This window comes from Diadema antillarum, unplaced genomic scaffold (genome assembly GCF_040938485.1).
Source record: "Diadema antillarum isolate AM-2024a unplaced genomic scaffold, OU_Dant_1.0 seq00001791_RagTag, whole genome shotgun sequence".
Taxonomy (NCBI): Eukaryota; Metazoa; Echinodermata; class Echinoidea; order Diadematoida; family Diadematidae; genus Diadema; species Diadema antillarum.
The window spans coordinates 303126-325948 of NW_027272469.1; the positions used below are offsets into that span (position 1 = coordinate 303126).

General features: G+C 39.2%; 2 protein-coding genes across 2 annotated transcripts in view; one reads left to right on the top strand and one right to left on the bottom strand.

Moving 5' to 3' along the window:
* Positions 1 to 1216: 1216 nt before the first annotated feature.
* Positions 1217 to 18341, bottom strand: LOC139712315 (transmembrane protein 185A-like). Its single transcript, XM_071624153.1, has 7 exons — positions 18239 to 18341; positions 11626 to 11802; positions 10532 to 10757; positions 8805 to 8888; positions 7782 to 7958; positions 5531 to 5654; positions 1217 to 4165 (listed from the first exon to the last, which is right to left on the bottom strand). The coding sequence occupies exons 1-7, from the start codon at positions 18274 to 18276 to the stop codon at positions 3954 to 3956; spliced, it is 1038 nt and encodes a 345-aa protein (XP_071480254.1). The 5' UTR covers positions 18277 to 18341; the 3' UTR covers positions 1217 to 3953.
* Positions 18342 to 21412: 3071 nt separating this feature from the next.
* Positions 21413 to 22823, top strand: part of LOC139712316 (sorting nexin-25-like) — a 41961-nt gene continuing 40550 nt past the window's right edge. Inside the window, exon 1 of the mRNA XM_071624154.1 lies at positions 21413 to 21487. The gene's annotated coding sequence lies outside the window, so the exon portion shown is untranslated. The remainder of the gene's footprint in view (positions 21488 to 22823) is intronic.

The following is a 22823-nucleotide window of genomic DNA, read 5'->3' on the forward strand; positions in this document are numbered from 1 at the left end:
TATCAAATGGACATTCAACAAATGTTAAAGAAAAAGAAATTACGACAAAAATTATCTTAATACCCTGTCCAAATTCCTGAATTCAAGTATCAGAGAAAACATATCAAAGAAGAGTTCGTGTCATTACATGCACATTTTGAAACATGACTACTGTTATGATAAATTACTAAAATCTGGTTCCTCTAATTGTGGCATGGTTCAAAATTATTACTGTAGCTTCTGTAAAGAGACAGTTTTATCACTTGTATGGGTGACCCTCACACCCTAGTTACTTACTTCAAGCCAAATTTGCTCTGCCTGCAGACTGCTAAAGGACACCTGCCCTACAAACATTCCTAGTGGCCTGTAACTAGGTCAGCCTTGTACACTGGTCAGACTCGACCACCAACAGTTTCGTATCATGAAGCAACACATTAACCAAGTTCCTTCACATCAACCTTGACCTCCTTTTCTGTGTCATTGTGATTTCTATCATTCAACATCTACAATATCATAATTGTATTCATATGTAGCAAAACTTTTGCTGCAAATCACTCTAGGCAGTCTGGGACCTCATGCACAAAAAATGTTGATTGACCACTAAAATGACAGCATGTGTAACTTTGCAATATAAGCGAGTTACAATCACACATTTGGAGGCTTGCAATTCGTCTGTCATCTGCAGCAGCAACAACAGCATTGCTACGTTTCAAGTAGCACATACCAGTAGATGTACATTTGTTGACATTTCATGCGCTGCTTCATGCAGGTATATTACAATTGCAATTATTTATGAACTGTAATCTTGGTAGTATGCATTCCATATATTGTATGGTAATATTGCACATGAAAGTGATAAGAGAACAAAGAAATAAACAACAAACATCTCGGTTTTTATATAATGCTCATATTCTACAGACTGGATGATTACTGTTTGCACTCCTTTCTTCTTTCTCCTCCAACAATACAACTCCTGCTCGAAATCCACTCACTCTTTACTAATCAGTCCATGGATAAGTGCAGTCTTTTCAAGTAATGAGAATCAATTTCATTTTTGAAAAAAATTAAAGGAAGCAAGCAATATCGGAACATTGCAATCTTTGCTTTATAAATCAAAATATACAAATGTGTTAAAGTACAAATATAGAGCTCAGTGTGTAAAGTAGCTCATAAGCTTTAAGCTTAATAATGAAGCACAACCTAGGTGTATAGTAATACAGGACAGGGCACGATTGAGATCAAATGAGAATTCTACAGGCTCTGTATCACAGATACGTGTAGCATGATATCATATTCACACATCATCAGTGTACTTTTCATTTACGAAAACATTTTTTTAGTGGTGACTTTGGGCTTGACTGCACTAACTATGACAAAAAACATTGGCACGACACATACTGTATTAGCCATATATTTCGCAAAGGTTTTTATTTTCGCGAGTCAGGTGATATTCTCAAATTTAACAACATGCAAAAGTATTAACTCCGATCTTGACATGAATGTGACGTGTGTGTATACATTTCTCCATTCATTACTGTACTCAACAATCGCAAATTTAACCACTTGCGAAATTATTGGGAAGTCCTGATTTGCAAAAAATTAGACTCACTAAATATATGGCATATACAGTAGGCAATCTTTGAACCAATGCCTATGTGAACTTTGGTTTTCTTTGCATGGCTGGTTCAAATATGAATCATTTCAGTTTCCCTATGGTAAGGATCTGCCCATTTAACACTACAACAGCTGTGGAGGAATGCACAAATGCTACACAGTACTTCTTGGCATACCCTCTTAAAAAGGGTGCACTGCCCAGGGTTCATATGCTCACAATGGACTTCCTAATCCCTCTGATGCAGCATGACATAGATAGAACATATGAAATCAAATTTTAGATCTCGAACTTAAACTGTCCTCTAAAAGCCATCATTGAGCAGTCATTGCAACTCTAGGATGATTTGACACCAATGATATCTTCAAAAACTATCATTCCCCCTCAAAAAACAAAACAGAATTTTGGCAAGTACTGTAGAACCAAGAATTTTGTGTGCATGAAACTTTTGAGAATTTTGTGAAGATCTAAGATTCACAAAAGTAAAACACACATGAAAGTTTTTGTCTACGAGACTCGTAATTTTTTCATTGTCATCAATTCACGATATTCCATGCCACAAAAGAGGCAGCAGGCTCCATTTTGTGAAGTTTCATGTCACAAATGTTGCGGGTTTTACAGTACATAGGTGGAAGTGAATGGGAGTGGTGACAAGTTATGATGCATTCCTTCATCTAGCTGGCATAAAGTGCACATATTATGACCATTGCCACTGCTTTGAGAAATATCTAAAGATTCTAAAATCCCACAACTTTGCTGGGTAGTTCTTTTGTGCAGATTTTATGAAACTATACCCTTTCCGTTTGCGTGATTTCACTCTTTTAAGTAAAGAAAGTTTAAACTTGGATGAAAATTCCATGACGATCACCGATATTTGAATTCTCCTTTATTTTCCTACTCCAAGCTCCAGATTTTCACAAGGTCCCATTTGAAATTGCAATGGCCAGAAAATTCTGTGTGTCACAAATGGCATGCAATTATCCTAATGTCTGATTTAAAAAAAAAAAAATGACAAAACAATTCCTTTCATTTCCACTGATTTTCTTTGGTACTTGAGGAGACAATCTCTTGAAATCAAACAAAAATCTGAAATACCATACACCTACTGGATAAGTACTCATCACACGATACAGGTAAAGCTAATTGGTACCATATATTCCTCATACAGTCTTGTAAACAATGGTTTTATCTATATTCATGTAAAAGTCAGCTGGCACTTTCACCCCATACAAATATTATATGTGTTCATGGAACACAGTCTTCTATCATTAATAGTCGTAGCAAAACTCTAGGAAATATCCAAATGTCCCCCGCAAAAGTGATGTAATGTGATTTGCCTTGTTGACTTATAATTTTTTTGTTTTTGTGTTTGAAAGTGCAATTTGAATGTGATAGTTCATTCATATCTCGCAGTATTTTACGCATGATATTATCATCATGAGGGAACACAGTTTCCTGTCTTAGTAAAGGTGTCTGGTGCTCCAAAATGGCACAACACTTTGACCCTGTCTATCCTTTGTGGGTAGCTCACTGTACTTTTATCCCTCTAGTCATCTTCATTTTGTCATCAATGAATGAATGTGTAGAGATGCAATCTCGCTTTATGTATATATCGGTATGTCAATATATAAAATGCCATTTTATGCATTCATTCATTAACATGATGTTGCTGAATGAAACCTATACCTGCATGATCCTGGGCTGATCAATAGAAAGTCATACTGCTTTTTGCAAAAAAAAAATCCTTAGGGCTTGAAATACTGCCTACTTCAAGCATCCGTGACGTTGAAGCTTCATGACAGTCCCGATTGCTCTCTAAGAAAAGAACTCTGACACATGCAGACGCTGAATATTGGTACTGTTGTACTTCCTGCAGTCTAGGGAAGAGGACTGAACCTGTGTCAGCTTGCTGAAAGTTCATCTCTCCGAAGCAGCATTTTAATGCATTGCAGAAAAGGACGCTTCCTTCTGTGCAAAAGCACTTGGTGGGAATCGTCAATCATCCCAATCTTCATATCACTTTCCTTTCTATCTTGCTTCGTCGTGCTGGTCTTGCTCAAAACTCCCATACATTCCCTGGTAGACTGCTGAATATCACATCTCCGATCCAGATCAATAATCACATCGGCCTGCACGCTTGATGCATCGAGGGTCAATGGGCACTATTGTCATCTACAGTTCAACTGTAACAATAATTATCATGAAGTCTTTATCGATAAGGGGTTGGGAGGGGAGAAGTCGTGGCTCTGTATAACTTACATGATGATGAACACAAGTCACACTTTAAAAAAAAAAGACTTTGTGTTATCATGGCATCAAAATATACACACAGACGAGATGATCGTTACAATGGAGCTCGCCATCAATCCGGCGTGTCTATTGATATAATCGGCATAACAAGCTTGTCATCCAGTATAGCTTGCTTGGAATGTATGAAGACATCTCTTTCCATCTCCTCCTCCTCTGGAGCCTCGTCTGGCCGTTGGACCGTGATGGAGATGTTGCCGTACTCCTGGAGGAAGGGACAGGTCCCCAGTAGGAAGGAGCAGAAATCTTTCCGGATGCCAAACCACCCTGCATGGAAAGAAATGAGACAGGTAACAGCATTTGTTCTACACAAACTCGCTGGGTGAGAATGAGAAGGGTGTTAAGCTGTCTCAAACACTGTGGCTTTAGTGGCAACTTAACGCCCCTCTCATTCTCACCCGACGAAATGATATTTAGTCATTCCAGTGAGTATGTTTTTAAAGATAATATAAAGTTTTGGTACCTCAAAAGTTTCCCTGAATTTCCTCATCTTAGTTTGTGTTTCAGGTTAAAGTACCTTTCATATAACTAACACTGTGAGACTTACTCGCCCCAAAGTGCTCCCATGTCTTAGTAATCATGCAATTAACTGTGCACACATCACATGCGCACAAATTTCAAATCCATGAACGGATAAGATGTTTGTGTGCGCATGCGCTGGCCGTAGTATTCAGTGTATGTAGCTCTCCCAAGGTCCTCTCGACCGAGTCACATTCAGTCATCAATTCAAACAGAAAGGGACTATTGGCAGAACCAAACGTTGCCCGAAGCCTGTTTTCAATACAACTTAATTGGTAAGTCTTCAAATTGATGAGAAATTTTTGGATTTTAAGTTGATATTTACCCGCGATACTAAATCTGTCATGATCCGGAATGCTACAATGCGAAGCCCCATTACGCTATGCGTATGGGGCTGCACGCTGCTGGTCGCAATTATCATGTAATAATGGTTTCGTACAATACGTGTACTACCTCGCCGCCGTACGGCGGCGGCTCTGGTACGAAACCATTATTGCATGATTACTAAGACATGAGAGCACTTTGGGGCGAGTAAGTCTCACAGTGTTAGTTATATGAAAGGTACTTTAACCTGAAACACAAACTAAGACAAGGAAATTTAGGGAAACTTTTGAGGTACCAAAACTTTATATTATCTTTAATCATGAATTGATAAGACATAACTTTCCATTTTTTGATGATTGCTCACAAATGATAATATCATTAAGGCTTAAAATAGCTGTGATGTTGGACTAACCATCTCATTCTAATCCAATTGTTATTTCTGTTTTTTCTGCTGTCTCTAATTCAATCTTCCCCAAGAGAAAATAATACCATCACATAAAAATGTCTTTGGTACTGTCACATTAATTCAATGTCCTACAAACAGGTGAAACAAGAAAGTGGAGGAAGGTTGGTGTGCAGGCCTTGGCTAGAGAGAAAAGTGGTCATGTCTGTGTGTGAGTGGGATGGGGGGATGGGGTGGGGTGTTTCTCCTTCCGACAGTCATCACAACTCATTCAACAGAACCAACCAAACAAATTACTGAATTGTGCCTAATGACATAGAAACAAGCAAATGAACATGTTTGTCCTATCCACCAGAAGAAATACCACATCCCTGCAGTACACTTACACTGATTTCCGCCTCTCTGTCCAAAGGCAGTTGGTAAAAGAACCATGAGGGATATATACAGAGGACAGAACACAACGGAGAATGGGTAGTGATTCACTTCGTCTAGCTTCTTTACCAGGAGAATCTGTCACAAGAAATGGGTGAGAAAGCAGCATGGCCCTAAGATTACACAAGTATAGGCACAGAAAATAACACCATGGAATGTATGTCAAGTGGACATTTTATGCCTGATAATTGGGAAATCAAAACCAATGTAAGAGTACTGGTAGTATGAACTCACACTGCCACTGAAGGCAAAAGGTCTTTGCATTTGCTGCTCATAAGCCCTTGACTATTATCCCATAACAATGCATACTAGACATTCCTCATCCATTGGCACATTTGAATCAAACTACAGAAACCTAACACTTTCAGAAAATTTGACAATAGTTTACTACTCCTTCATAAGTACAGTGCACTCCCTTTATAACAAGGTAAGTGCCAAAATGTGTCTCGCCCATTCGCGTAGAAGAAATTAATGTTTTTCAAAATCCCGGGAGTTCATTGACACCGCCTATGACCTTTGACCCTGTGGTGACCTTCAACTCCCCAAGGGATATCTAAAATCCAAGTTTGGTCACAAACGGACAGATACATCAAAAGTTATGAGCCATAATCGAAACGCGCCGTAAAAACTTAACATTGGGCCCTAAAAGTTCGTTGACCCCTGTCGGTGACCTTTGACCTTGTGGTGACCTTCAACTCCCCAAGGGACATCTACCATCAAAGTTTGTCACAAACGGACAGATACATCAAAAGTTATGAGCCATAATCGAAACGCGCCATAAAAACTTAACATTGGGCCCTAAAGTTCATTGACCCCTGCCTGTGACCTCTGACCTTGAGGTGACCTTCATGTTTGGTAAAATGTGTAACTTTGAATAACCACTCTTCCCTCCAAGTTTGATTGAAATTAAAGTCCTCAGTAGAGAGTTATTCAAATTTTTGTAGCGTTACGGACGGACGACGAACGGACGGCGGATGGACGACGGACGGACAGACGCCGTAGGCGATCCCTTAGTCTCCCCGCACCTCCGGTGGGCTCGACAACAAACACCGGTTATAACACAGTAAAAATTCGGGCCGTAAAGTTATCCAGTTTATGTATCTTAAATGTTTATTTGTTCGGTTATAAGGAAATTTCGATATAGCGAAAGAAAACTGCCGGTCCCGAGGACTTCGTTATAACGGGAGTCCACTGCAAGTAAGCATAAAAATGTTATTTTTGTAATGTACAGTAAACCTCGGATAAGTCGACGTCGAGTGAGTCGAAAATCACTTAACTCGAAGCAAAATAAGAAGTCCCGATTTTTCCCTATGTGTTTTCTCTAAGAAATATTTGGATAAGCCGAAGTACGAGAGTCGAATTTCGGCTGTGTCGAAGTAAAACATTCAGTCCCTTTTGTACATAATACACGTAGTTTACATCACTTGAGCCGAAGAAGATTTGTCTGGCATTCTCATTACACTTAGAGAACAAAAAAATCGGCATGTCGAAGAACCCCGTCCCTGGCCCGCTGCAGGTAAGCATGCACACTCACCGTACCGCTCTGCACGCATGTCGAATACATACACATGTATACATGTATACACAGAGCACATCGATCCATATACTTTATCCATACACACAGCACATCCATACTTTATCCATGTCAAGCCAGAACTCCTTGGTCAACCAATCGCTGCTTTAATATTTTAGTGACAGGCCAAGTGGGCGGAGCTTGTTTGTGCGTGCCCGACTGGCTGTACAGTTTTGTTCAATGGAGGTGGGATGGGCCTGGGAGAGTGTTTGTCTCAGGGTAGGTTGACAGAGATGGCTACCTATATTGCACCATAGACATAGCACATGCACATTGCCACATTAGCGCAGACATTCTCAGAACTACTTTTAACTACTAGTATTGATACAAATTCCATGTTCAATTTAGAACAAAATAAGAACATTATCTTCAAGAACAGACAAATTTGAATGCAAACACACACACGCACACACACACACACGCATGCAAATGTACTATAATACATGTACATAACTGTGAGTCGAAAAAAAATCGACTCTCGCCAGAGTCGAATTTCACTTAAGTCGACGCATTTTTGTCAGTCCCGAGAGCTTCGACTCATGCGAGGTTTACTGTAATTTGCGGTACAGTATATTCTCAAAGTAACCACACAAATATAAATGACTATGATAATCATGACAGCTTAAACTTACTTCAAACGTAAGGAGTGGCGTTACTAGAAACACAGCTGTCAGAGCGGTCATGAGATTGGCTCGTCGCTGCTCTGCCATAAGTTCCGTGGCTCGTAGGACAAGGAGGGACCATATTACATAATACAGGACTATCAGACACATAAGGCAAGTCAGGATCCAGAGGGGTATAAATACTACCTGTGATGAAACAAAAATTTAAGGAGCATATAATTATAAAAATGTCATTGTTTCATATCCAGTGTGTACACATAGCAGAGAGAGAGAGGAAAAAAAAACATACATTGCTAAAGATCCACTAAGAAAATCTTTGGGTACGATGTCCATAAAAAAATACATATGTATTTCTTATCTGCGATGATTTTTTTTTTTAGTTTTGGAATGGAAATCACGGCAACAGCACTTGACATAGTCATAACTATATGGGTGCTACCATTAATGGCTGTAGAAAAGTTCAGCAAAGGGGGGACAAATGGAAAATACAAAATGGTTTACAGCTGTATCTAGTAAACATATCATAGAGCTTCATTTATTGCAGTAGTGCAACACAAGAGCCACAGGATATGTTTGCTGAAAACCTATTTCGCGAGTACCAAGTACCAAGAAAAATAATAATACATAGGATTTGAACTAACATTATTAAAAAAAGAAATACCAAGTACAAAGAAAAATAATAATACATAGGATTTGAACTAACCTTATCACACACAAAAAAAAAGAAATATACGATGCTAGCAAACAGTCATCTTTTGTGAAACACATTATGTCAGTTATTGCAATTTCAAATTTGGTCTATAAGTCAATACAAATGTAAACATCAAAATTTGGTAGAGAAGCAATTTTTGTCAATTTGCAGAAATGGTAGATATCATCTTCCATGTGGTAAGATCATCACCGAAATTGGAAATTATATTTCTTCTAATTGTTTTAGCATATGGAATACAGTATAAATCATCATTCTGGACTGCTATTGTGATTGTGTGATGGTGCATTGATGTATAGCACAACAGGACAAAAGGTACTTACCCCCCACCTCCAGCTTATGATTTCATCTAGTTTCAGAGCTATGAATATAAACTGCAAAATGTTTATTGAACACATGGCTTCCAGCTGTAAAGTAGAAAAAGAGACAGATAGAAGAAAATAAAGAGTTTAATTCACCATGACTTTATCTGCAGATTCAAGGTGCCAGCACAAGCCGTAAGTTACGAATATTCACAATGCTGATAATTAATGGTTCCTTTCAAGCCTATCAAATTGAGATGAAATCACACAAAAAAAGTAAGTCAAATAAAATAGATAAAAAGGAAATTAAAGTTTTTTTCTCATAACTGTATACTGACATCACAATGCATCACGCCCACAGTCAATTTGTTTCTTGATAATAACTATTGATATCTAATTATTGTGATGTCCATATTTACACATGATTACAAGTTTGCAAAATGAGCAATAAATATAAAAGGTATTACCAACAGACTTCAAATACACAACTTCTGCTAAGCCACCCCCACAAACACAAACAAGAATGCATGAACAGATGAATGAATCTTTAGATATCAAATCGATAGTCTGCATAAAAGTAGCCTGAGCACATTTTTCCACGTGGCGGGGGTACATTCAAAGACAGATGGGGCCTACAGGAGCCATGTTAAATTGATCGAGCATGAAAAATATAAAAATGAGACCCAGCTCTCAAAGTACATCTGGAGCCTAAAAGAAAAACATGCACATTTCACGCTAATGTGGGACATCCAAAAAAAAGTCAAACTTAACAAGAAAGAGTGGTCTGTGCAATCTCTGCCTGTGCAATCTCTGCCTCGATGAGAAGGCCATTATCATCCGAAACAAAAACGAACTCAACAAAAGGTCCGAACTTATATCAAAATGTAGACACCGGAACAGGCAAACCATCCATGCATCAAGCCGATCCACCAAGCCACGTAAACACAGAAGCACATCACTTTGAAAGTCAGTCTGCCTGAAGATTGCCACAGCATGAAACCACCGGTAGTGGACAAGACGCCAAAGCACAAGTACACCTAATATGCTCTGCTTTACAGCATCGAGCACTTTCCATCAATCCTCAACAAACTATATATTTCCAACAGATATATACCCAAAGGATATACAATATATGTATATATATATATATATATATATACATATATATATATATATATATATATATATATATATATATTTCTTCTTTTTTTATCATTATTATCATTTTTGCACAAACCTCATCAAACTACTTGGCACAGCATGCAATAATTCTTTTCACCTTTTACTTTACATTTTTTTCACCTGTGCAATAGAACAAAAGAAAAACAAAAGCAAATAGAAAAAAAAAAGAAAGATGAAGACACTCTATGCTTTACAGCAACAAAAGAATCATATCTTATCACAAAAAAACAAACAAACTACTCCTTTTGAAAATAAATAAGCAAATGAATGACAAGATTCTTGTATTTATTGGAAGTTGTGCAGTAGAGTGGATAAAACTATCAACTCACATTAAGGAGATCATAATTTGAAACCTTGTCCAATGCAAACACCCTTCAATGTGATGATTTTGCCTACAACTTACCCCTCCTGACCCAATTATGAAAATGTGTGCCTAGCAATGCTGGAGTAATAACTACAGTATCATAGGATCCTCTGGAAGAACAGTTCTAACACTAAAGAGGTCATCCTGGGTAAATAAGACCTTACCATATCACGGACATCTCAAATTACACACTGATACACACCTCCAATCCCCTGTCATGCTTGAAGCCCCACACACAGGCTGCTATCGATACTGGCGAGGTCAGGAAGAGCGGCATGAAGACGATGAGCCATGGGTGTCGCCACGGCTCTGAGGCATTGGAGCTCTCCAGCTGGTCGCAGACCAAGATCTCGAAGATGAGGAGGAGGGAGTTGAGGGCCAGGCAGATGATGATGGCTTTCATGTCGATGTACCCTTCTCCTTCCACCCTGATTTATCACAGGACAAAGAAATCAGGTAGCAACATTTATTATCTGGTATTCTGACTGACCGGTCACTGACCATTTTTTTATAAATCAAATTTGCAGACAATTTCTCCTATCAACCCAGTAAAAGCTGTTCAATTCACTCGTGTTAACTTCTCACATTTCAACCCTTGAAATTTGGTTTGCTGACATCAGTTGGTTTCATCGGTATGTGAGGAGAGCTCAATAAAGCTTTCTGATCATTGGAACCGACACTCTGTGTTGTCATTTATAAGGGCACATATGAAAGGTTGACTACTTTGGTAAACAGGCCCATACCATGATATGTGTTTATCTTTTGCTTACAAGTCCTTTCTCTCTCCAGCATTGTGGCGAATGACAAAAACAGCTACCAACATGTATTGTAAGTCTTGTTCAATACTCCCATATAAATTACTTACACACAAACACACACACAAAGTTGCTGAAGGCCATGGTGAATGGGAGATGAACTTGAATACCTTTGTAGTGTGTAACCAATTTGTCATAAAAGAAAATGATTATCTTGTTCTTGTTTCGGGTTGTGCAACGTTTCCAGCAAAAAACAAAACAAAAAACAAAACAAAACAAAAACAAAACAAAACAAACAAAACAAAACAAACCCCAACTCGATAGAAATTAGTTCACTGTATTAAAAGAAGTACCAATAGGTATGCTTTATAATAATGGAAAATAATAAATTGATTGTAAACAAAGACCTATTCTGTGTTCACTTCCATCCTAAACTAAATATGGAGTGATGAGATCTAAGAGGCTTCATCTGAAGGTATGGTTTAGCAGAAATGACACGGATTGCTTCAAGCGCTTCATCCTTCTCAACCTCTCCACCAACCTGTACTCTGGGTGTCTCCACCAGACCACACCCGCCACAACGGCCCCACAGATCACCATGCACTTCCAGAACCACAGCGGCAGGAACACCAGCCAGAAGCTGCATCTTATCGTCTCATCCAGCCGCAGGGCGAAGACCAGCGAGAATATGAAGAGGCAGACATACACCAAAAATTTGCTGCAGGCATGAATTGCAAAGGCAAAGTTGAGAATGAGCATAAAATTGCGACTAGCAAAGCAAAAACCACATGAAAAGATATTCCTCTACAATTTGTTTTGGTTCTTTCATTGTGGAAAGTCCTCACTAAATATTGAGAACATGTACATGCAACAAACTACACCAAAAATAAACTAGAAACGTCGCTATGGCGACTGGTATGCCTCCGCCATAATGCATGATTCTCCCAATAAGTGTATAGTACAATGTCTTCACAATTTGTGATGACAGTTTCACATAGCTGGCAAAATATTGAAATGACAGGTTTGTCAGAAATGTCTTGAATGTTCACTTTCCTTGAACTACAGTAGGTCTGCTATAATTTTCTAAGAGTGCAGGTACATGTATTTGGGGAATTGAGGATTTTTGTTTGACTTCTGACCGACCTTTATATAAAATTTATGCACTGAGTAATTTTCAAGGTATGAAGACAAGTGTAATTACAGTATAAAATAAATAGTGACATTTTGAGGAGTTGACCTTGACCTTTGACCCCTGACTATTGACCCATGACCCCTAAATTCCCTAGATAATCCCTACCAGTCAGTGCATGCGTGTACCAATTTCCATGAAGATACATTGAACCATATGCGAGAAAAGTGAAATTGTAACATTTTCACCTGACCTTTAACCTTTGACCTTATGACATGAAACTCTCTCTGGAGAATCTTTACGCAGTAGTACATGTCTACACTAAGTTTCAAGAAAATACCTTTGGGCATTGCATAGATATGGGGGAAATAGCAACATTTTTTGCATTTGACCTTGACCTTTTGACCTTTGCCCTCTACCAATTTCACTTAAAAACTACTCAACTAATTGTCCCATCATACTTCATCCTTGGACCAAGTTTGGTGAAAGTTGCCTCATCCAGTACCCAGTTATCACGTAAACAGATAAATTTTAGGATTTAACCTTGATCTTTGACCTTTGACCTCTGTCTGATTTCACTCAAAAACTAATCAAGTAATTGTCCCATCATACATCATCCTTGGACAAAGTTTGGTGAAATTTGCTTGATCCAGCCTTGAGTTATCGCGTAAACGGATACAATTTCATGATTTGATCTTGACCTTTGACCTTGGCCCTCAGCCAATTTCACCCAAAATCTAATCAAGTAATTGCCCTATCATACTTTATACTTGGACCAAGTTTGGTAAAATTCCAGTGGATATTACTCAAGTTATTGCGTAAACGAATGCGGACGGACGTATCGACGTACGGACGGACGGACAACCCGAAAACATAATGCCTCCGGCACCACTTCGTGGCGGAGGCATATAATAAAATAAAATGCAAAATAAAAATATGATAATTACAACATATGCAGCTGCAGGGTGCTACATATTTTTTACCCACTGCTGCATAACACTTGCCCTGACATGAATTTCACTTGCCTCAAAAGAAAGTCCAAAAATATAAGAAAATTAAATAGAAAATAACTTGTAAGGCAAGGGCTTGAGTTATGACAAAACACAATCATCTGAATGAACAGAATGCACTGATTCACACACTTACTGCGAAAGTGGAAATTTTTGCAGTGATGAAAGTTTCGCACAACCAGAAACTAGCATCAAAATAAAAACATCTGAATCTTTTTGCTTACCATATGATCCAGTAGTTAATGTCTCAATTCCGGGGAATTACAAACACGCAAAACGCATCTTACCCATGGTGGATTCACAACCTTTTTGCTTGCCCAATTCAGGCAATTATTTTTTCTCATTGTTCAAAAGCAATCATGCAACTTTGATTGTCACTTGCCTCGACCAATGCAGGCAAGCACTTTAATATGCAGCACCTTGCATATATAGTACATCTTGAATGGTTTACTTGCTCAAAGATATACAAATAGACACTTGTCTAGGTCATTAATAACAGCCTACATTTGTACATTCAAGAAGAATAAAAGATCCAGTAATCCAGGTGAGTGTGCATAGAGCTCTATATGCCAATGTCATGATATGGCAATTCTCATGATAAGCAATTGTCAAGCAAGTCTTGGTGTTTATTAACCTACACTAAACCAAGCTCAACCAGACACTGTATGACTTGATTAATGAGAATTTGCCACATTCGCTGTCAGAATATTGTTCATTAATTCAACATGGATATAGTACAAGGAAAAAAGAAGATGAGAATCTTTATATGTACCAAAGGTAAAGACGAGCTTGGGAAAAGAGTGTTTATCTTACCTAGGTACAATTTTTTGGAATGACCTACCAATCAAAATTAGGAAGAAACCATCAAGGTCAAGTTTTCGAAAAGCTGTTGTAGAACTTTTGTTAGAAAGTTAATGTACTCCTGACATTTTGTTAGCATATATTTTACCTTTTTAAATGTAAGTACTATTTTTTCGCTATATATAGACATTGTTTATGTTTTTGATATACATGGATTAGAGATTATTATCAGTAGATTCATTAAGTCACAAACTGTTCACTTAATCAGATATTTTTTCCTTTCTTTAGTACTAGAGTTATTGATAATCGTTAATTGTAACACATTACTGAACGGAAATAAACTAAGAAATAATTATACTTTATAACTGCATAAACTGTAAGGGGCCAGACTTGACTAGCATTCATGCTATTTTCAGGTTCCTATTATCCTCGCTTTTTTATGTAACTGATACGACTATAAACATGTACAATGATTGTTATTGCATTGGATAATAAATTCATTCATTCATTCATTCACTGTACAGCGACAGGGCTCAGAGACTCCAACTCTCCCGTTTTCGACGGGAGATCTCCCGCCGAAAGCCCATTTTTGCACAATCTCCCGTTCTCCCGTTTGAGATTTGATTTCTCCCGCCCTGGCTCTGTGTCTCCCGGTGGAAAGGATTTCTTACTTATTTCTATCGTATGTTGAAAAAATAAGCCTTAGATAGCACCATAGAACATCTAGAATCCTATATAGGAACTTCGCGCTTCGCACACATCAACTTGGAGTCTCCCGTTTGCTAGGGGTTTCGGGCGGGAGAATCTCCAGATCAGAAGGTGCTTGGGGTTGGAGTCTCTGAGGGCTGTGTATAGAACTTGAAGTCTAGTTACACTACACTGTAAATGGCCATTCATACTACTAGGTCTGGACAAATTGCCAAAGAAAGTGAGTAGGTGCCTTGACCGAAAGGCCGGTCTGTATCTGGTCAATGGGGTATGTTCTGCGGAGACTGCGCGCTGCGTCTGGTTTCACGGAATCCCCTTCTACACGTATACGCTATCCTACTGGCTCCTGTATTGATGCACAGACCAAACGTTACCATAAACCCACTTTCAAATCATACATCTTTTTTACATTCAAACAAGTTTGACATGACATGACACATTGGGATACCAGTAACTTTCTCACATTGTGCAATCGAAATACTCACAGTAACTACTAAACTACTAAACTAGGTTAGATCACAGAAATTTGTATGCATATCGCAACGTTGCCTTTCGCTAGCTGTAAGTCACCATTTAAAACACGTACGTCACATGTGATTGGCTAACGCCATTTGTATGTTGAAGAGCTGATACGATCGGGTAGTTGTCTTTTTCCGTGAAAACTTCATATAAATCTTGGGTATTTCAATCACTTGGTGAGTGCAATGCATTCTTGAAATGTTGATTTTGCTATATTAATAGGAACTTTAAATTTGCCAATCTAGGGAGTAGGGGTGTGAATCAGTCCGGGAAACCCGCTCATGAGACCTGCTACCCCATACGAGCAGTCCTCCACCTCACGAGGCCTCCGGAGAGCCTCATGACGCCCCCGGGGAGAGAGACTCATGAAGCTCCCTGTTCACTTTTTATTCATCTCACATCTGACATATAAATTGTCGCAACTTTGCATGGTGATTTTTTGTTACACACACATGTCCACTATCCATGATAAAAAGAAGAAAAAAATTTTTTTTTTTTTTTTACAACAATCAAGTTTTAATCAACCGATGCACAGCGACCCATCGAAACATGGGCGCCAGCGGGTTCGCTCAATGCAAGGCTGCCAAACCTAGCGGCCTGATCCAACTAAATATTTTCGGTGCTTTTTGCTGCGGCTCTCACCTCTCCGCGCACAAATCAGCCTCGTGAAGCTGAAGTCTGACATCTTTTTACAAAAATTTGTAATGAGAAAAATAAAATCAGTACTAACCTGATCGATCTTGTGCATATATTCCAAATTACTATTCCACACTGATAGAGTAGGTGGGTACTCCAGTTTGTTGCAAACTAATCACTTTGTAGGTATGACGGGTTCACTTTCTTCATCAATTCTGCCATCCGCAAACCTTTGGGCGCTTTTTCTGGAATCCTGCGATGTGACATCACATCACATCACGCATCCAGCACGTACATACAGACAGCGCGCAAGCTGTGAGATTTTCAGAGCGAGCTTGCACGCTGTCTGTATGTGCTGGATGCGTGATGTGATGTGACGTCGAGTCGCGGGATGATTCCAGAAAAAGCGCCCAAAGGTTAGCGGACGGCGGAATTGACGAAGAAAGTGAACCTGTCATACCTACAAAGTGACTAGTTTGCTAACAAACTGGAGTACCCACCTACTCTATCAGTGTGGAATAGTAATTTGGAATATATGCACTTAAGATCAGGTTAGTACTGATTTTATTTTTCTCGTTATAAATTTTTGTAAAAAGATGTCAGACTTCAGCTTCACAAGGCTGATTCGTGCGCGGAGAGGTGAGAGCCGCAGAAAAAAGCACCAAAAATATTTAGTCAGATCAGGCCACTAGGTGCCGCAGTCTTGCATTGAGTGAACCCGCTGGCGCCCGTGTTTCGATGGGTCGCTGTGCATCGGTTGATTAAAACTCGATTGTTGTAAAAAAAAAAACAGACAGAATTTTTTCTTCTTTTCATCATGAATAATGGACATGTGTGTGTAACAAAAAATCACCATGCATAGTTGCGACAATTTATATGTCAGATGTGAGATGAATAAAAAGTGAACAGGGAGCTTCATGAGTCTCTCTCCCTGGGGGCGTCATGAGGCTCTCCGGAGGCCTCGTGAGGAGGAGGAGTACTCGTACGGGGTAGCAGGCCTCATGAGCGGGTTTCCCGGACTGGAATTAGACGCAATCGAGAAGGGTGAGGTACCTCACCCAATTCTCAATAGAGACAGTGGTTAAGAGCTTCAATACAGCATACAGCGAGGTATTGGACAACCTTCCGTCTATGGAAGAGAGCATAACATCAAAAAAATAAGACTCCTCCAGAAAGACGGATCTCTCTGTCTATATTATATACATGTAGTATGGAGGTGTATCCTATTACCGAACGATTTTTGTTTTATTGCTCCAAACGGGCAACATTATGCAATAATTCAGCCAAAAATATCCTTATAGATAATTGAAATGCTGATGACTTTAGCTGTAACGAAAATACTTGAAAAATAAGCCAACTTCTAGAAAAAATCCGTATTTCAAATAACCCTTCCACAAAAATTGTCTCTTTTTACCGACGCAAATCGTATTGTATTACCGAATGTGCGCCCTCTGTATGGGGAAAATTGTACATTGCATTTTCGGTCAATGTTTATTAACGCAGGACAACGAACATCGAAATTTTAGCAATTATTACGTAAATTTGAGGTAAATTACGTTTTGTTTTGTTTTTTGCTGCAGTTTAGCAATTTTCGGCACTGGCTTCCCCTGTGAGATAACAGCGCGTAGTGCAATGAATGCGTATTCGAGTTGTTGTACGCGCTCCATTGACAAAGTACGCGTTCGGTAATAGGATACCTGACTATACATCGTAGGTGTCTAGCACCGACATTAGTTATGTACTAATGTAGATCCCTATTCTATACATTGTATCATTCACTAACCAAGGTCCACAGGTGTTTGCTTGCCCAACTGAACAGTGCTGAGGCAAGCTTAAACGATGAGGAATCATTGGATTTGGAAACCAATAACAAGTTAGATCTAATTTACACACACACACACAGCTCTGTATGAAATCAGTAATTCATTGTTACGACGTTAGCTGTCGCAATGTCACGTCACCTCATCTCAGGTCCACAGCACACAGCACTCAGCAGGTCCGGCTTGATCAGCTGCACCCATCCAATACATAAGCAGAATCTACACTAGAATTTGTAGAAAACACACTGCTATGCAAGCTAGGGGGCCTACTGTATGTACTATTTAAAAGCCTTAGGCTAGCCCTTATATGTGTGAAGTGGCTGCATGCCTGCTGAGGACGATGTGGCCCGTACCGTCCGTAGGCGCAGGCCGTATTGTGTATACAGCCCAGTGTCATTGCAGGGAATCAGTCCTAAACAACACTTTCATCGGATCAGCAATTACATGCTCAGAATATTCCAGCAGAAGCATTCATCACCTATCGTTACGCACAATGGCAAAGACTCATCGTTGAAATGTGGAGATTCATACCTTGGATTGAAGTCCTGGAAAAGCCCCTTTAGATTCATTGTCGTCTCATTCTTGTAAGCAGTGCACTTCTTCTTGGAATATGAATACGATGGTTATCTTTTACCGTATTGTTCGTGTGTAGAGTTCAGTACAGTGTCTGGTACGTATACTCAATACACGGTTTGCGCATCTCCTCATCATAGATAGAGGGAGCTATTGCTCTTCCAGCAGCCGACGTGATCTGCGTGCGACGTGCGACGCATACCAACGACGATTACCGTCGCGTCTGCGGATCTCTGTCGCAAGTCTGCAAGAAAAATCGTTCCGATCACGACATACTATAGTACATGTATTACCCGTAGGTCCCTATGAATCCCTTGATCACATGATACCAAGATGCGATGATGGTGATGAAGATGATTAATCTCAAATCAGAAATCTTTACATTTTTTTATATGTGATTTCCATCCCTTTTCAACAACATTGTGAATTCTTGTGCTTGCTGTAGTAAAAAAAAAAATGATCACGACGATGATAGTGGAAGGCCCTACAGATGACGATGAGAATATCATTGAAAATGATAATGTGCTTCCTTAAGTTGGTTGGAGAGGCCCAAGGGTCATAGTGATTTTGATTGCTTTTTTCCAACCCGGCTCCTTATGGAAGCTCAACAGGGAAAGCCTGACACTTTGTTTTCTTGTGTTTTGCTTTGTTTCATTCGTTTCTCTGTTATCACTTGTATTGTTTAGCAAATGCCGAATAAATAATAATAATAATAATAATAATGATAATAATAATAATAATAATAATAATAATAATAATAATCATAATAATTATAATAATAACAATAATGATATAAAATAATGATAATAACATTGACGGTCAAAGTGTGTACAATGATATCATTGTCATTGCCACACACACAAACAAATTTCTTCTCATTAACCCACTTGTACATAAAACTGTACTTTTCATGCATTTGTTCTTACACATGTCGCATGATGCTGACGAAAATTACTTTCATATTTTATTGTGATCTAGCCTCGGAGAGTCAATACAATATACAACCATTTTTTTCAGTTCTGTCGATTATCAAAAAAAAGTAGCAGTAATAAAATGCTTCTATCTTTTAGTTTGTTGAGAAGAATGGGGTAAATGAATATATTGTTGGCTGTCGGTTGTAAGTTTCATCGGCGTGTAAGATTTTGCACAAAGAGTATAGGCACCTACCCCATGCGGTGCGCGTCAGTCAAGTGCACATTGAACCCTAGATCTAATCATCATTTTACTACAGGTAGGACCGTAGAACTACTATTCAGGTGTGAGTTTCTTCAATTTTTCTCCCTCTACAAATTAATATCTTAAGATCACATCTGCTGATATGTAAATTAACAATTTGTAATTTACAGATCAGCAGTTGCGATCTATACAAATTCACTTGTAGAGGGAGACAAATTGAAGAAACTCACACCTGAACCTTCACCCCTCTGAATAATATCTTTCTTGCATGTACTATCATCTAATATCAAATATCAAAAATAAAAATCCAACTGTATCTTGTGGGAGTACTTGCATTGAGGACATTTCATCATGTTCTGACGGGTACGAACCACATATAGAGATGATGTATAGGCTACACTCAGCATAAAAACATTTACATTTTTCATCAAATCAGATTTCTCAGATGTCTGTAACAAAAACCAATGAATGATGCATATCAAATCATATAAAAATCTATACTCCTTTAAATAGCCTGTTAGGGTAACATATAACTCAATTTTATGCATGAATGACAACATCCGTTTTCTCTGTCAAGGCTGAAAAGAAAAAAAAATCTGCCATTGAAGTGTTAACGCACTTTCACATAACAATGGAAAGAAAATAACGGTATAGAACAATTTAGCCTCCTCTTTGAATGAGTCAGAGACATAGCTGACTAACTTCGTGATTGAGCCTTCACACACACACTCTCTCTCTCTCCCCTCTCTCCCTCTCTTTCCCCGCAAAAGAAAAAAAGAGAAGAATGATGCTGCACTGACCGATGCTATAGTGGCCCAACAAGATATTGACTTTAAAGAGAAACAGAAAGAAAAACCTGCATAAAAGAAAGAAAGATGCTGGCTATAAGGAATAATATTCTTCTTAATAACAATTTTCATTTCAAGTGAAATGAACCATCAAAACTTTTATCATGCTCTGTTTTACTTTTCTTCGTAAGTATTTAAGGTTGAATTTTACTTTGCCTGGCTTTTTTGCATTTTTGTTCAATTTTGCATTTTTTTTTTTTGCACATTGGAATGAAGGAATGTGTTTTCGCTGACTGAAAGTGTTAAGTTTCACTTTGTATTTGCATGTACCTACCATGTTAGAAGACGATTAAATGTCCTTTACTTGGAGTGATTTCATTATGTACCATCTATTGACATATATTAAAATCTCATATTGTATAAGATATATAAGCATCATGTAAATGTGTTTTGTTTTTTGGTCTATTTTTTGTGTGTGTGTTTTTGTTTTTGTTCTTGCATGTGCTCTTGGTTTTGGGTTTTTTTTTTTTTTTTTCTGAGTGTGTTGATCTCTCCGGTGCGAATACAGGACTGTACTAACATGGACCCTACCACCATTTTCCGGAGTAGTGCTCGCTCATGCATGATTTATGGGTTTGGGGCAATCACCCACTGGACAATTTCCCCAGACCCTGAATTCCCTTGACCCTTACCCTAATTCTGAACCTAATCCTAAACCCTATTAAACCAAAACTCTAACCCAGCCTAAAAGGACCTAAACCTGACTCAGTCAGTCCCTAACCCTAATCTCTGTCTTCCACCTCCCTAAACTCTAACCTTATCACTAACCAGTATTTAGCCTGGGGCAATCCTCCGGGGTAATTGCCCTCATACGGTGATTGATCTACTACTAGTAGTACATAGTATGCCAAACATCCAGTAAACGAAAAGTTGATTGATTGACACCTGCTGTTATGGCAGAGCGGTTACCGGTAGAGGCTCTGTGTGCAAGCGCAGTGAGTGCTGCTATGCTATATAGTTTGTATCGTGGTCCGCGCGCACTGCACTAGGACCACTGGGTCAGCAGGTGGAGCGTCTTCGTCATCCGATATCCGCGCCGGTTTAGTTTGTACACTAAAAATCCTACGCATCGATCCCCTAAGCGAAGTGACGGTGAAGTCGGCAAACAAAAAGGAACTTCTTTCGCAAGGACTCTACAGACTACAGCCAGCTAGAAGAAACCTGTACTTCCAGAATTCCGTAGGTAGGTGCTAGATATTCATTACGCTGTTTCTGCCAGCTGAGGTGGTAATGTGACATGTTTCCCCGAAAATTATGGGTGAGCCCGAAATCCTTGGCTGTCTTCTTCGGTATGTGGGTACACTGCAAGCTGCAGGGCCTACTGCAGTACAGCCCGACCAGCAGACCGCCGTGCGAAGCACGACAGGGCCAGGGCTGTGCACAGCTGTGTCACGGTGTATGAGCACCGTGGTGTATGTAGAATACCCCAGTTGACTTTGTCTAACGCCTAACTAGGTCTAACAATTGGTTGCATACATATAACATAACATACCTTGCAAGTGGGGGTAAAGTTGCTTAACATTCATTTTCATTTTAATTATTAATAAGGTGATCCGTGAATTATTCACCTTCTGCATCTTTAACGCTACAACTAACGTTACAAACAAACCACGTTTTGTGGATCTATTCGGCTCCTACACAACACACGAGCTACGTCACAATTTAAATTTTAATAGATGTGATTGTCCAGACTATGTCCTCTGGGGCTATCCTAGGTTTTAGGGGTCTAAATTATTTTGGGCTTCTGGATATACATTAAAAAAAAAAATTGCCAAGAGGTTCTAACGAATAGATCTAAGTGATTGCAGACATGATGAACTGAAATCTAACTTTTGTCGGTGACTTTGTTTGAACTTTTTGCTTCAGGGACAGGGCAAAACAGGCTTTGCAAAGCCTGTTGTTTGAGAATAGCACTTAGCCTTTTTTTGTAGTCACTGAGTCTGCTGTGAACTTTAACTGACAAGTATGTCTTAATTCCGCAAAAAAAAATTCTCATTTATAATGAAATTTGCTGGGTCAGTTTTTCGCTTCTTAGACAGACACCATTGATACATCAGTTCGGGAAACCCACTCACAAGGGGGGCCCCTCCTTATAAGTAACCCGTCCCCCTTATAAGCAACCCCGTCCCCCTTATAAGTAACCCCCAGGGCACCCCCTATAAGGAGTCTCCACGCTTTTTTGCAATGCAATGCGAAAATAAAAGGACTGCGGCAATTCGCTTGATTATGTCCATAAAGCTTCACAAGTTTCCTAGTTACGAAATTTGAGCAAAATTCAGGTGGCTAGCCACCTGAATGAACGGCCACCTGAATGAACGAAAGTCTCCGTACTCAGTCGCCACGTCTGCACTCAAGCATTGCCGCGCCACCGCGCCTGGCGACACTCACGCCAGTAATCGCTCGCATTTCAGCATTCGCATGGGTCGTTTGACATTGCATTTAAATCCATGATTTTAGATATGCCTCGAACCGATTTTGCTCAAATTTCGTGAGTAACTAGGAAACTTGTGAAGCTTTAT